General features: G+C 41.9%; 1 protein-coding gene across 1 annotated transcript in view; it reads left to right on the plus strand.

Annotated features, from left to right (window-relative positions):
* Positions 1-14,949, plus strand: part of Maco1 (macoilin 1) — a 66,006-nt gene that overhangs the window by 48,389 nt on the left and 2,668 nt on the right. Inside the window, exons 7-10 of the mRNA XM_078025623.1 lie at positions 3,544-3,702; positions 4,892-5,074; positions 7,786-7,906; positions 9,954-10,128. Coding sequence (XP_077881749.1) covers positions 3,544-3,702; positions 4,892-5,074; positions 7,786-7,906; positions 9,954-10,128 — 638 coding nt within the window. The remainder of the gene's footprint in view (positions 1-3,543; positions 3,703-4,891; positions 5,075-7,785; positions 7,907-9,953; positions 10,129-14,949) is intronic.

Raw genomic sequence — 14,949 nt, forward strand, 5'->3', positions numbered from 1 at the left:
ACTTGGTATCATTCTTTTTTTGAGGGAGGTGGGTACCAGGGATTGAATTTAGGAACCCTAAACCACAGCCATATCTCCAGCCCTGTTTTGTATTTTATTAGAGACGGGTCTCACTGAATTGCTTAGCACCTTGCTGTTGCTGAGGCTGGCTTTGAATTTTCGATGCTCCTGTTTCAGCTTCCTGAACTGCTGGGATTACAGGCAAGCAGCACTCTGCCCTGCTCTGACTTGGTATTATTCTTGCAATAAAAAACAAATCCGATATGAGGTTGTATATTGTTTTACTGCCTACCTCAGTAAAGATTTGAAATAGGTAGTGAAGCTTCAAGGTTAAATTAATGCTTTCTGTAGAGAGGCAGTGAAAAATTGCTCATCATAATTTTAAAAGTTCCTGAGAGTTTTGCTACTAAGCACTGTAAGTTATTTTATATGTCATTAGTCAGTGTTCCTATAGTTCACTATTTCTTAAATCGGAAAGCTGATGTTAACTCAGAGGTTTACTTCAACCGTTTAGAAAACAGTAATTCATAATTTTATGAAGTGAATGATAGCAGTTAAAAAAATCATGAAATATTTTACTTCTACATCTTGTGAAAGTATATTTTATTAAGAACAAAAACAAAAAGTAACCAAAAAACCCTTTTCTGCTGGGCATGGTGGTGCACGCCTGTAATCCCAGCTGAGATAGGAGGATCATGAGTTCAAAGCCAGCTCTGTGCCTCTTAGTAAAATACAAAAAATGGCTGGGATGTGGTTCAGTGGTTAGTGCCCCTGAGTTCAATCCCCAGTATAAACAAATAGTATGTGTGCAATGTAACACACATATACAGCTGTGCACAAACTTTACATGTAAAATTTATGAATTTTCACAAAGTGAACATACTCTTTTATTGATAGTGTGCTGTTTGTCTTTGAAAAAATTTTCATAGAAGTTCCACATTTTAAAAATACATTGTTGAGTGTTTGGTGGGTTTCAGAAGCTGTGTGTAGTACTTGTTGATCTTATGACTGCCTTAGCTTTTTGGATTTTGCAGTTTTCTAGGAACTCTGAAATTTGCTGCAAAATAAATATTGTTGTTCTTAGTTTATGGTAGAAAAATGGCTTTTCAGGATTTAAAAATGAAAGAAAGCAGTAACTACAAAACAATTGACTGTAGCCTCTGCAGATTTAGTTTTGCTGTCATTCCCAGCTGTGGCACAAACTTTGCCTCTGTGGGCTGGGCATGTGGAACTTGATTCCTGTGCCTCTGCATAGAACACAGTTTAGTTTGCTAATCTGAAGCAGCAAATTAGCAGGCATCTGTTAACATGTCAGCTTTGGAAATCCTAGACCAGCCCGGGAAGAACTTTAGAGAGTGCCAGGCTCAAATGAGGAAACAGGCCTGGAAGGTGACAGCCTTACCCAGGGTCACAAAGTTGGCACCAGAGCCAAGTCCAGAACCCTGACCTCAAATCCTGCCAAGTTCCTTTCTCAACTGAAAAATTACCTTTTCTACCAAAAACTGCAATCCTTTAACTGCAGTTGACATTGACATTAAGGAAAGTAATTATCTAACTTATTTTCAACTGAAGTTCTTAGTGGGGATAATCTGACAGCATTGAATTGTTTTGGAATATGTCCCTTGGGTTGCTTCAGGTGAATGAGGGGCGATGTGGCAATGGTATAAATGCTAATCTGTACTGGTTCAGAGTAGTCCAAGAGTACTCTGAACTGGAATAACCCTGGCAATAGGGAAAGTGTAGCATGACGTCAACTGGTGACCCTTCCTGTGGGAGTGAGCTGTGTCAGGAGACCTAGCAGTGCTTCTGGAACACAAGGTTCCCAGGCCGTATTTCTTGGCCATGCTCCCAAGCACTGGACAGGAACACTTAGGGCTTGCACCTATAAAATGACCATCAGTGTTTCATGATTTGGGGTACTTGAGAATTTTCAAGCTGTTCAATGGTAGATAGGGGAGTAAAGCTGCCCTTTGGCTTTCTAAGGGAGGTCATTATTGAGTAAGTATGGGTCACTGTGGTAGTCCCCAGAGTTTTATTGTTTAGTAAAACATGTCTAACATCTGTGAAGTGCATAGTTCTCGAGAGAACACCAATGCTTTGCAGAAATCTTGGTTCTCTTAGATTAGTGACATGTTCAAGTTTTTCTTTCTTTCTTTTCTTTCTTTCTTTCTTTCTTTCTTGGTGTTAGTGCCAGAGATTGAACCCAGGGCCTTGTGCATGCGAGTCAAACACTCTAGCAACTGAGCTACCTCGTGTCTCCTCCCCACACCCCCGTGTTCAAGGTTTTAATCAGGGGCTGGGAATGTGGCTCAGGGGTAGTGAGTGTGTTTTGCATGCAAAAAGCCCTGGATTTCATCTTCAGCCTAAAGATGAATAAATAAATAAATAGAACAAAGTGACCTTTGTCTACCTGTGAGTTTTGTATCCTGGTAGAAAGTCTTTTCAGTCTCACATGGCACGTTCTTACCCTGACCGTCAGCACCACAGTCCTATCTACCACATACTTTCCCTCTCTGATTTTAGTACAAGCCTTCCTAAGAAGCCACACCTAGTGCTTGCCCCCAGATATCTATGGCTGTCCTGGCTCTGAGTTTTTGACTATGTACCACTCTCCCCGGTTTAGAATGTCCGGCCTCCCCTCTGTTTCTCCAAATCCTGTCCAGCCTACAGGGCCAACTCAATTCTCATTCTCTTGGCAAAGCCTGTCCCAGCCTTGTCTCCACAGAGCCCAGGTAGCACTTCTGTCTTGTGCTACGGATGATGCAACTGTTTTTGGCCTTGTGGAAAATAGCATGGAACTCTGGGGCTGCTGCCTCCGGGATCTTGGGCTGCTAGGATTTCCTGGCCTGGGAATCCTAATTGCACTTTACCAGTATGGAGATTAAATGAGTGCACAGCACTAAACCCGTAGGACAGGGTCTGGTCCATTTGTCCTTGTGAAACAGCAGCTCCTGTTTTTTATTCCTTCTAGCATGAATTTTATCATAGCCTCCTTTTTAGAGCATGTCAGTTGTTCCTTTTTTCATTCTTTTCCACAGTCTCCACTAGCAAGAACATTTTTAGCAAGGAGCTAACATGTCAGGATGTTGGATGTGAACATTGTTTTCTTCTCAGCCATGGTGGGAGGGAATTTCAGACCCTAGAGGCTGAGCTTTCAGAGTATCTCAGAGCTGTAAGGGTGGGTCATGAGCTGGTTGTTTTAACATACTCCCCTTGCTGAGGGGCATGGAAAAGTCATCCACAGGGAGGCCACCCTATCCTGCAGCCACACTTTCTGCCTTCTCTCATCCTTTATTAGCATATGCACAAGTACCATCTTTACCCATCAGTGTTGCAAACATTTAGGGCAAATCAAATTACCCTTAGTAGAAAAGGGTAGGGACTTAGGTGGTATCCTGCGGTAAAACTAAGCAGATTTCATACAGAAGTCCGGTGGGACAGTTTGCCTCCCACTCAGCAGTTCAGGACTACAGGCAGTGTCCTTCACCCAGCCCTGGGTATGTCCCCTCCCAGATGAAAATGCTACATTTCTCCTTCTCCTAGGCTGGAACAAGACATTAAAAAGTTAAAGGCTGACCTGCAGGCCAGCAGGCAAGTGGAACAGGAGCTCCGCAGTCAGATCAGCTCCCTCTCCAGCACCGAACGAGGGATCCGCTCAGAAATGGGCCAGCTCCGGCAGGAGAACGAGCTGCTGCAGAACAAGTACGCGCACCTGGCGGGTCTCTGGTGGCCGGACGCACCCTCCCCAGTTCCCCATATAAAATGACCATCAGTGTTTTTACATGTTCCCAGGGATGGGAGCACAAGCCTCCTGGTGACAAAGGGACCTGGCAGAGAAGTTTCTAAATAAAATGTTTAAAATATTTAATGTACTACCAGATGTTCTAGGTCTATAAAAACTTACTTCATTGCAACAAAGGTTTATTCATATTTTGTCCTTCTCATTTAATAATTTAAAATAGTTTCCATGATAAGTAAAGTTGTTAGGAGTAGTCACAGTTGGAAAATCTTGTTCCTCTGAGTGACAATTTCCAGAGGGGCAGATTATATCTACTTTGACTTATAGAACTAAAAAATGACATTAAACTTTGATTTTCTTGAAGAGGCAATCAAAAAGCCAGATCTGGGTGAATTCTCTTAAGCTTTCCATTAATTCATTCTGGAATTACTTGACTCAATGTAGAGCTGTCTTTTTTTTTTTTTTTTTTAATATCTAAGCAATATGTGCCCATCATAGTGATTACTATTATAGACTCTGGGCTTTTCCTGTTGGAAGAGGAGTCCTGCATTTTTTTAATGTAACTTCAGAATTTGAGCATTACAGGCAAAAACTCTCTCTAGCATTAATAAGGAGGAATGTTACCTCCTCACTTTGATATGTAAAGCTATGGGTGACTCCAAAGAGACTGATTCAGGGACATTAAGAAAATGTCTTACAGCTGGTAAGAAAAATCTGCAGTAGGTTCCATCATGATTGTATTCAGGATAAGAAAGACTCCTCCCTTCTAGCCTTATTTCCTTTTTGGTGGGGCTGGTTCCAGCAGTGTTTTTTTTTTTTTTTTTAACCCAGACAAAAATTCTTTTAAGGTGCTACAGGACACTGGAATTAGTTCTACAATGATTGTCCCCTCTGTTAGAAACTTCTTGAATCCTATACTCTGGACTACCTGCTGTAGATCACTTACCTTAACAAAACAGAGGGTAGGACTGATTCTGGGTAAGCAGCCTGTTTGTTAGTGTTTAGGCATTGTTATGAAGCTGTGTTTTCCCAGGCACACAGGAAGTTGGTACTTAAAGTTTGATGTTCATACGTTTTACTTGACCTTAAAATGAGAAAAAAGAAGCCTGTTTCTTATTATAAAAACTTTGTATGACAATTGTTTTCATATAGGTTACATAATGCTGTGCAAATGAAGCAAAAAGACAAGCAGAACATCAGCCAGTTGGAGAAAAAGCTAAAAGCTGAGCAGGAAGCACGAAGTTTTGTAGAAAAACAGTTAATGGAGGAAAAAAAAAGGAAGAAGTTAGAAGAAGCCACTGCTGCACGGGCTGTTGCATTTGCTGCTGCATCTAGGTAAGTTCATGTCACCGGAGTGTATAATCCAGGTTGGCTTTCCTTGTCCCAAGACATATGTGGGAATTTGCTGCCAAGGGTAGGATTGGACAGACCACAGTCTTGCATGGATGGATTGCTTTTAAGGGCTGTGTGTCTTGTAACAAATTAATTCCTTAGTGATCTCACTTATAAAGTGGGCTTAGCATCCCTGCACCAAGTGCTGCTTATAGAATGCCTCTAGTTACTTTCAGAAAAACTGATAATTACTAAATGTGTTGAGATCCCATCTGGAATTTTACTCCCTTTATAAGGCTCTTAAGTGTGGGTGTTTCTGAGTTTTTATCTTAAAATGGAAGAATGATAGAATCTTGGTTACCCAGGCACTGTGTACTAACTGCTCCTGGCTTTGTTGGATATCAGAAAACTATCAAATAGATGAAAAAAAAAGGTGAAATACAAGTTTCTATTAGATTTGTGGAGTGCTGAGCCAGGCATGATGGCAGTGATTATAATCCTAGATGCTCTGGAGGCTGAGACAGAAGGATCTGCAAGTTTGAAGCCAGTCTCATAGCAAGGCCCTAAGCAACCTTAATAAGGGCTGAGATGTAGGTCAGTGGTGTAAAGTACTCAAGGAAGGGAGGGAGGAAAGGAAAAAGAAGGAAAAGCAAGAAAGAAATATTTGTGTGGATTGTGTGGAGTGATGAAAACTGGGAACTACTTCTCATACCATTGAGAAGTACCTCTGCATGCAGATATTTCAAAAACTGATGTGTAACTGCCATATGGATTCCAGTAAAGAAGGAAGATTGTTCAGTCTCCCCCCCACTCCTTTGTTTCTGCTTCACCTTCTTTTTGTTTGTTTTTTGACTCGTGAATTCCATCTGCATGATTGGGGTCAGTTATGGGCTTGCAGATACAGAATGAGGGTAAATTTTTTATTTCACACTGAATTTTTGTCCTAATTTGTATCTATGTGGTATAATTCAACCACAATTCTTTCTTGAGTTTTACTTTATTACATTAAACAAGTAATTTACTTGCCAACCTTTGGCATGTTAATAACCTTCTTTAGGGTTCTGGCATTTGCAGAATAATTGGTGAATCATCTTGTCACCTTTCAGGAAATAGCAGTGAATAGTGAGAATGCTTCTTCCCAGTGTGCCACCCCCTACAGACTGTAGACTGCGGGTGGTTGAGACTGGGGGACTGGGGGCCATCTGATCTAGACAGACTCAAGACTCTGATCTAGACAGACCCCTGACTGCCTGCTGCTGATATGGGTTGTTTGTGTCAAGGTGTGTTAGCATTTCCCATACACTTGCACTTGCAGGATATTTTCTTGAATATTCATCCAGCATGGCCTGTGTTTTCCTTAACTTATCTAGAACCTACCTTTTCTAAAACCTTCTACTTAGTAGGATATAGCAGTACTTTTTTTTTAAATATTTTTTTTCTAATGGTAGTTGGACATAATATCTTTATTATTTATTTATTAATACATGGTGCTGAGGATCGAACCCAGGGCCTCGCATGTGCTAGTTGAGCTCTACCTCTGAGCCACAATACAGCAGTACCTTACCCACATCATTAGTGTCTCCATGCCTGAGAGTCATCAGTCAGTTGGTTTCAGGGTCTACTCTAAATCGCTTTTGCTTCCAGTTAAGCTTATTTATTTGGGTCTTGTCCTTGGAGGGCTCTTGTTTGCCATCTCTTAGGTGGAATGGCTTTTACTCTTGGGCAAGTCTCTCACTGGATCTTCCTTTGGTAATCAGAGGACACCTACTTCTCAGGCCTGGAAATTCAACACTTAGTAGTTCAGCAGCTCTGGACTGCCTCATCCCCTTTAGCTCATCCTTAGCCCTGAGAAGCAGCCTAATGTTGCTCTTTTGTTTTTCTGTTTATTCCAGGCTGCAGCAACTTTGTGACTAACCAAAGGTGAAATTTACAGTGCATAATCCCCCAAAAGTGGAAAAACAAGGGATTTTTGTGTGTTTATTGAGCCTTACTAGAGATAGTACATGTTCAGTTCTACCCAGCTCTGCTCTGTGTGTAGTAAGTCACTGTGGCCTGGTGGGAAGAATGCTGGACTGGGAAGCAAGAAAGCCTGTTCTTATCTCAATTCTGTGACCTACACACTAGGAGATTACTTTATCTGTGTTACCTCAGCTTTCTTATCTGGAAAATGGGATAATGTACTAAAGGGAGTTTGGGTAAAGTACCTAGCTTGTAGAGACACTCAGTTGATGACAGTTATTGCACATATTGAGCCAAAAGTTAAAAACTTACAGACCCTTGAGTAAAAGAAAAAACCTCAGTCCTATAATATAGGTACTGTCAGCCCTCCACAGCTATAGGCTCCATCCGCATCAGCAGATTCAGCCATCTCAAGATAGTTAATATTTGAAAAAAATAAACTGGATCTTTATTGAACATGTACAGACTTTTTATTTTTATCATTATTCCCTGAACAATGTAGTATAACAAGTACGTACATTTATATACATTTACGTTGCTTTACATATTTTAAGTAATCTAGAGATAGCTTTAAAATATGGGAGAATGTGCAGAGGTTATATGCTAGCGCTAAGCTATTTTATATACAGAAGTTGAGCATACATGGATTTTGGTATTCGTGGAATCTTGGAACCAATCCCCCATGGATACAGAGGGAAAACTGTAAACCTGTAGTCTTTGAAATTCATTTATTTCCTTCTCTTATTTTTCAAAAGGGGAGAGTGCACCGAAACCTTACGGAATCGGATCAGAGAACTAGAAGCAGAGGGCAAGAAGCTCACAATGGACATGAAGGTGAAAGAAGACCAGATCAGAGAACTAGAATTGAAAGTTCAGGTAAGAAGGAAACAAAAGTCTCCTCTTGACCTGGAACTCCCTTTTCAGTCTAGATTTTTGTGTGCTGTGCCGCAAGGTGGAGACAGTGCCTTTTGATACAGACCAAATCTCATGGCTCTAAAAATTCATAGGTGATAAAAAGATTGAACTCTTAATTTTGTCTAGCTCATTTCATATTATAGCCAGATTCTAATACAGGCCAGAAGTGTTGGCAATCCTTGAACATGTTTTACACCAGGATTTGACGTTCTGTAGATCCGTTTAACATTTTCAGGTTTATAGGCCAGATTAGTGTCCTTTGTGACCTAACATCTTTCCTGAGTCTATCTGTCCATTGCCAGGGAACAGCTCCTTCTGGATGACTCTGAACCTTAGAGTCTGTAGTCTTGAGCAGTGCAGGGTGAGGAAAGATGCCAGGACGGGGTGTAGCCAGTTTAGGGGGCCATGTGTACCTTAAACAGGTACTTACCATCAGCTCTTCATTAATGTCATATATAGTAAAGTTACAGTAATTTACATCATGAGCAAATGGTAAGAATTACTGGCAAGTCAGTGGAGTAGAGATAAAGCCTCAAGTATATAGTAAAGGTAATGCAGCCAGGAGAGGTGAGCAGGAGTTAGTAACAGGCTTGGGAACTGGATAAGTGATGAGAAAAATAAAATTAGAAGCTCATCTCACAGCACACAAAAAGAAATTCTAGATAAAGGGTTGAATGCAAAATAGCTAGGCAGAAACAGAGTAGACTTCATCTTGAAACAGGGATACTTTCTAAACCTAAAAGCAATGGAAGAAATCAGAGTAAAATAAAATCAGCTGGGGAAGGTACACATATTGTAGCAAGTATAAATAATTACCGAATATCCTCAACATGTAAATAGCTCATAAAATAACTAAGAAAAGTTCAGATATAGAGAAATAAACAAAAATATGAACAGATAATTCACAGAAGAAATACTGATGACTGAAAAAATGTAAGAATATATTAATCATTAAAGACATGCAGATTAAAATTAGAAATAATTTGTCTTCTGTGAAACTGGCAAAGAATTTTTAAGTGATAGTATCAGTCTTGGTGAAGATGCTACAAAATAGCTTCATGCATTGCTGGTGGATGGAAATATAACTTCTGGAAAAAATCAGGTACTTTTTAAGTATTTACCTTTTTAGGAATTCAGCCCTAAGGCAAATATTGAAAAATATTACCAATGATATATCAAAGATGTTTTGTGTAGTGGTATATAAATGTAAAAAAAAAAAAAAGGAAACTTAACAATGGAAGATTCATTCAAATTATTATATATATATACATATAGGAGTATTATATATATTATTAACAATTTGATTTTGGAAGAATATTTGAGAGGACAAGTTTTTAAAAACTATACAAATTATATATGTATTATTTCAGTTATGCTAAAAGATACACATAAACATTAAAAAGGCTCAAAGAAAATATATCACATTTTGCAGTGGTGTAATTATGGGTAATTTGCATTTTCTTTGAACTCTTCTGTATTTTTAAAGTCTCCATAATAGGTTTGGATTTCTCTCTTAAAAGAAAAAGTTCAAATATATTTTTATTGGCTATATTCCCAACTATTTTAAGTGGGCTTATTTTACAGTTTGTCCTGTCAAAATATCGAATATTTTTGCAATTTTTAAATGTGCAAGTTTAGAGAAGAGTTTTGGCAAATTTGACAGCAGCATTATACCAGCATTTGCAAGTAGTCAGCAGGGAAAAGTTCTCCATGGTTCTGAAGTAGGCTTGCAAGAAAGAGTTTGCTTTGAAGGCAGAGGCCATTTTTAGCTAGATTGTGCCTCATATAGTCAAATGATTATCCACTGAATGTTTTTGTGTATACATGTCACCATATAAATACATTTGCCACATGCTTGTAACTAGTGAGAACACCATGAAAGTACCAGATTTCTGTGTTCTATTGGCCAGGTCAAGAATAGTGGGATTTAATTTGTGATTTCAGGCTAATTTTTAGACATCGATGCCAAAACTACCATGTAGCATTGCTGTTTTGATGATATTGATAGGAGCTTCGGAAGTATAAGGAAAATGAGAAGGACACCGAGGTGCTAATGTCAGCCCTCTCCGCCATGCAAGATAAGACACAGCACCTGGAGAACAGCCTCAGCGCAGAGACAAGAATCAAACTGGACCTGTTCTCTGCACTGGGCGACGCAAAACGGCAGCTTGAGATTGCCCAGGGTAGGAGAGTGGTGGGCCCTGTTGGGGTGGTGGGGCTTCCGAGAGCAGACCTCCCCCGTAGAGCTCTGAACCAAAGGGCATTTCAGCTTTCCCTTCAAGTGGTTTGGTAAGTGCCCTGCAGACATATTTTGAGATGGAAGCATATTAAGTGCAGGGTGTACAGAAAAGACTATGAGTGTCTACGTTCTAGGAGCTCACGGTGTTGTTGAACAAGTAGATGACTCTGAAGTCATCAAAAGGTGCTGACATAGCAGCATGTACCAGCCCTGTGGGAATCCAGAGAGAGAGGTAGGGACTGAACTAGTCTGGGGAGTCAGAGGAAGCCATGTCTAAGAGGAACTAATGTCTGAGCTAGAGCTTGAATTATGGGAAGGGGTGGCACAGTGAATAAGAAGCATAGGGGAGCACAAGGGTTCAGGAGGCCTTTTGGCAGAAGATATAGACTGACCAAGTGCTGGAGGTGAGGCGGGGCCTTATGCTTTTGGAACTGCAGCTGGCTCTGCTTGGATGGAGCTGTGGGAAGAGTCTGGAGAGCAAGACATCCACTCAGCAGATTGTCACTGAGACCTGCTTTATGTGCCAGGCATCCCGAGAGTCCCTGGGGATTCCAGGATTTAGCCCTGGTGAGGGACAGTGGACAAGCCAGTGGGCAATATGTCAAAGGAGGATAAGGTTGATGGCAAAAATAAAGCAGTGGTCCCAGGGCTTGTGTGGGGGGGGCTGCTCTTTCTACCTGGCATCGTAGAAGTTCCCTTGAGTAGGCACCATTGGATCAGATAGTGGAGGTAGCTGGAGGAAAGCACTTCTAGGGTGGAGGGTAAGTACAAAGTCCTGCAGGGAACGGGGAATGCAGCCTCATATCAAGGGTGGGAATAGCAGCAACCAGGTTCTATAGGATTTGTGGTTCCCAGAAAGAACTGGGGACTTTTACTCTGAGAGACAAGAGGAGCTCTGGAAGGCATCTGAACTGAGGCAGGACGTGACCTGATGAAAACAAATTTGGAGGCCTGGAGTCGTGGCTCAGTGGCAGAGCACTTGCCTGGCATGTGTGAGGCACTGGGTTCTATTCTCAGTGTCACATAGAAATTAATAAATAGATAAAGTCCTTGGGTTTTTTTTTATTTTAATTGGATTTTCTTCAAGAAATTGATAGCCACCTAATTGACTAGATTCCTGAGTGGGATACTGAAAAAAACCTCCAGTTAATTGGCTTAGTGGATGGGAAAGACTGTTTCATCAGGACTTTTCTAGTAATTGTACTCTGCAAATCCTTATCCTGAAAACTCCAGGGGAAGCAGAGATGAACACAGCAGATCAGTGGGGGATCTACCAGGGCAGTGGTGTGCAAATTTTTAAAATTATTGAGTAGCACAGATAGGCTTATTTCAAGTAGATTATATCTATCATTATCTACCTATTTGAAATTAAAACTTAAAATTTTTATTTATTAATCTGTTATTTATTAATCCATTTTAATATAACATAAACATATTCTATTTTAACATAAATAACATTTTTATGAAAAAAAAAACTTTTTTCCAAAACAAAAACAAAAAAATGTAGAAAAGATTTTTACATGCCCAAAATGAGGATGAAGAAACCAGCTGATGTCTTAGGGTGCATGAGTTTGGTTTGAGGTGTTTTGTTTTAGAGGTGCACCCCAGACACCTAGATAAGAGAGATTTGTCAATCAGTGCCCAGTCTTCTGGGTGTGGTGGTGCAGACTTATAATCCTAGAAACTTGGGAGGGAGGCTAAGGCAGGAAGATCACAAGTTTGAGGCCAGCCTCAGCAATTTAGCAAAGCCCGAAGCAACTAGCAAGATGCTAATAGAAAGGGCTGGGGATGTGACTCAGCCTCTGAGTTCAACCCTTAGTATAGGAAAAAAAAAGAAAAGTGACATTGTTTTACATTTAGCATGTATTTGTGTGTGTGTGTGTGTGTGTGTGTGTGTGTGTGTGTTTAATTTTTTAGTTGAAGATGGACACAATACCTTTATTTTTATGTGGTGCTGAGGTTCAAACCCAGGACCTCACATGTGCTAGGCAAGTGAGCCACCCACTGAGCCACACCCCTAATCCTACATTTAGCAAATATTTTTAATGCTTGATTTAATGAAGGGTATTTTGATTCTCTTCTGGTTTTATATTCATTCTGTTGGGTTTTTACACTGTGTGTAATTTATAGAAGACTCCACTTATATTCATTACAAAATGAGGGTGCAGAGCCAGCTGTCTTGGTGTTATTATCGAGGCAGTTCTGACACTGTGGACCCTGCCTGCACTTCCAGAATTGCTGCACGAGGGCAAGCCAAGCAGATGGCCTCTCCACGAAGCAGAGGCAGAGGGCAGGAGAGGCCAGAGAAGAATTTAGGGAGGCTTCCTGGAGGAGGGGGCTTTGAAGACTAGGCTTGGAAGGATGAATGAGAACAGAGAATGGCAGGGAGAAACGCTGTTACATGAAGGAGTAAGTAGTATAAGCAAGAGAAAGAAAGTGTTGGGGATGTCTGGGTGAGTAATCTAGTGGCCTCAAGCTGGGGGATGAAAGAAAAGAGTGGAAGGTTAAGAGGACACTGATGAAGCCGTGCCAGAGAACATATTCCCCAGATTTTCCAGAGGTGTGAGGTGATGTGTTCTGGCTGCTAATTTGGATTTGAGAAGTGAGATTGAGAGGAGGCAGAGGGGTCAGATGGGAGCTTCTCCCTGTCTTCAGTGCAGGAGTTGAAGTACCAGGGAGTTGACTACTGGAGAGGGAATGGTCCTGAGGTCAGGAGATGCCTGAGGTCCAGCCGGAGCCAAGGAAGGGAGGTAGCATGGCTTAGGGAGCATGAGTTTGGTTTGGGGCGTTTTGTTTTAGAGGTGTGCCCCAGACATCCAGATAGGAGAGATTTGTCAATCAGTGGGAACCTTCATCCTAAACCAGAGAGAGAAGCCAAACCCCTGGGGGTGAAGGGTGGGTGTAGAAGTTGGGGGAAGTTAGTGAGGCCACAGAAGTAGCTGGGGACGGCCCAGGTGATTGACAAGAGAAGGGGATTGGGCACCAGGCTACCTTAGTTTGTGGACTTGGGGGAAAGGTGTGGCGAACAAAGGTTCCTGAGAAGTCACCTCTGAAGCTGAGTTTCTGACCCATTACTGGCCTTTTTGCTTGCCTGGTTCAGCTCCCTGGGGAATGGGCACCCGGCTACTGCACCCTGCTCACTTGCGTTTGCATACTTGAAAAGATCCCCTGGAGCCGAAGCAGCACCTGGCCTCAGGAGCCAAGGGGCCTTCCCAGCCCAGCTGTGCTTCGCAGACAGCTCAGGAATCCTCGGGAGTGAGGGGGGCTCTTTCCCAAAGCTTGTGAGATGTATTCATGTTCCTGATGAAAGAACTCAAATCTGCCCTGGAAAAGATAGAGTGGCTCACGTATCAGATGCCATTAGGTATTTTATTCATCTGAAGCTTATTTTGTTCAAAGCGGAGGAGGATATTCGATGCTCATTTGAAGCTTTCGGGAGAAGAAGGAAGTGAGGAAGCAGTCCCTTTCAAACACTGCTCCTGGCTGCTGCCTTCCCCACTGCCCGCCTCCCCTGTCCTGCTTAGAATATTCTAATAAGAATCCAGCTTTGTAATTCAAATCAAAACCCCCGTTGCTTTTCTCCTTCCTTTCTGTATCATTTGATTCATCCTGGTCACAAAATGACTTTCATCTCTACTACATCCTTTTAAAACATGTGCCTCAAGCACTCTCACTCCAAGTACACGGTCCTCTTCTGGGGACTCATGAGCGGTCTCAAAATAAGGGCAGTTCACAGTCAACCTCTTTTTTTTTTTTTTTTTTTTTAAAGAGAGAGTGAGAGAATTTTTTTTTTTAATATTTATTTTTTAGTTCTCGGCGGACACAACATCTTTGTTGGTATGTGGTGCTGAGGATCGAACCCGGGCCGCACGCATGCCAGGCGAGCGCGCTACCGCTTGAGCCACATCCCCAGCCCCACAGTCAACCTCTTTTGTTTTCTTTTTCTTAGTTGTAAATGGACACAATACCTTTATTTTGTTTATTTACGTATTTACTTTTATGTGGTGCTAAGGATCAAACCCAGTGTCCCACATGTGCTAGGCAAGTGCTCTACCTCTGAGCCCCAGCCCCTTTCTTTTCTTATTTACTTCCCCTCAGAGCCACATAACACGATGGCAGTCTCGTGGGCTTTTGAACATAGTGATCCTGGGCTTAAATCCTGCTCTTGCTAACTAAGTGACTTTGAGTGAGCTACAGAGCTTGCAGAGCCTCCGATTTTCACTAGGCTGGGCAGTGGAGGGATGGCAATGGGAAAAGATGGAGACGCAGTGTCTGCTCTCACAGGGCTCAAGTTGAGCAGGGAGATGATGGACACAGATCATCACTCAAAGAATTAGTTTCAGGAGGCAGAAGAATGCTGGGAGTGTAGACTGCAGCAGGCTGCATGGAGTCGAGCCCTGGCTCTCTGCTGTCTGTATTCCTTGGGCAAGTCACTCGACCCCTCTTATGCATTGGTTTCTTCATCTGCAGAATGGGTGGTGATGATAATTCCCACCTCTTAGGGTTGTCCTGAGAAAGAAATGAGCTAGTAGATGTGAGCACTTAGAACAGCTTCTGGCACCTGTGAAGCCCTATGAGTCAGTCACTGTCATCATGATTATTGTGGAGAATAAGGGACAGAAAGGAAGGTTGTTAGGGCATGTTGAGAGTCTGAGAGTCGGGGGAGCTGATTTAGATGGCAGGACCAAGGAGGGCTTTGCTGAGGAAGTGGAAACCCTCAAGTTAGTGGGGCAGGGACAATAGGAGAAGACCCAAAGGGGACAGG

This window comes from Ictidomys tridecemlineatus, chromosome 11 (assembly GCF_052094955.1).
Source record: "Ictidomys tridecemlineatus isolate mIctTri1 chromosome 11, mIctTri1.hap1, whole genome shotgun sequence".
In the NCBI taxonomy this organism is placed as follows: domain Eukaryota; kingdom Metazoa; phylum Chordata; class Mammalia; order Rodentia; family Sciuridae; genus Ictidomys; species Ictidomys tridecemlineatus.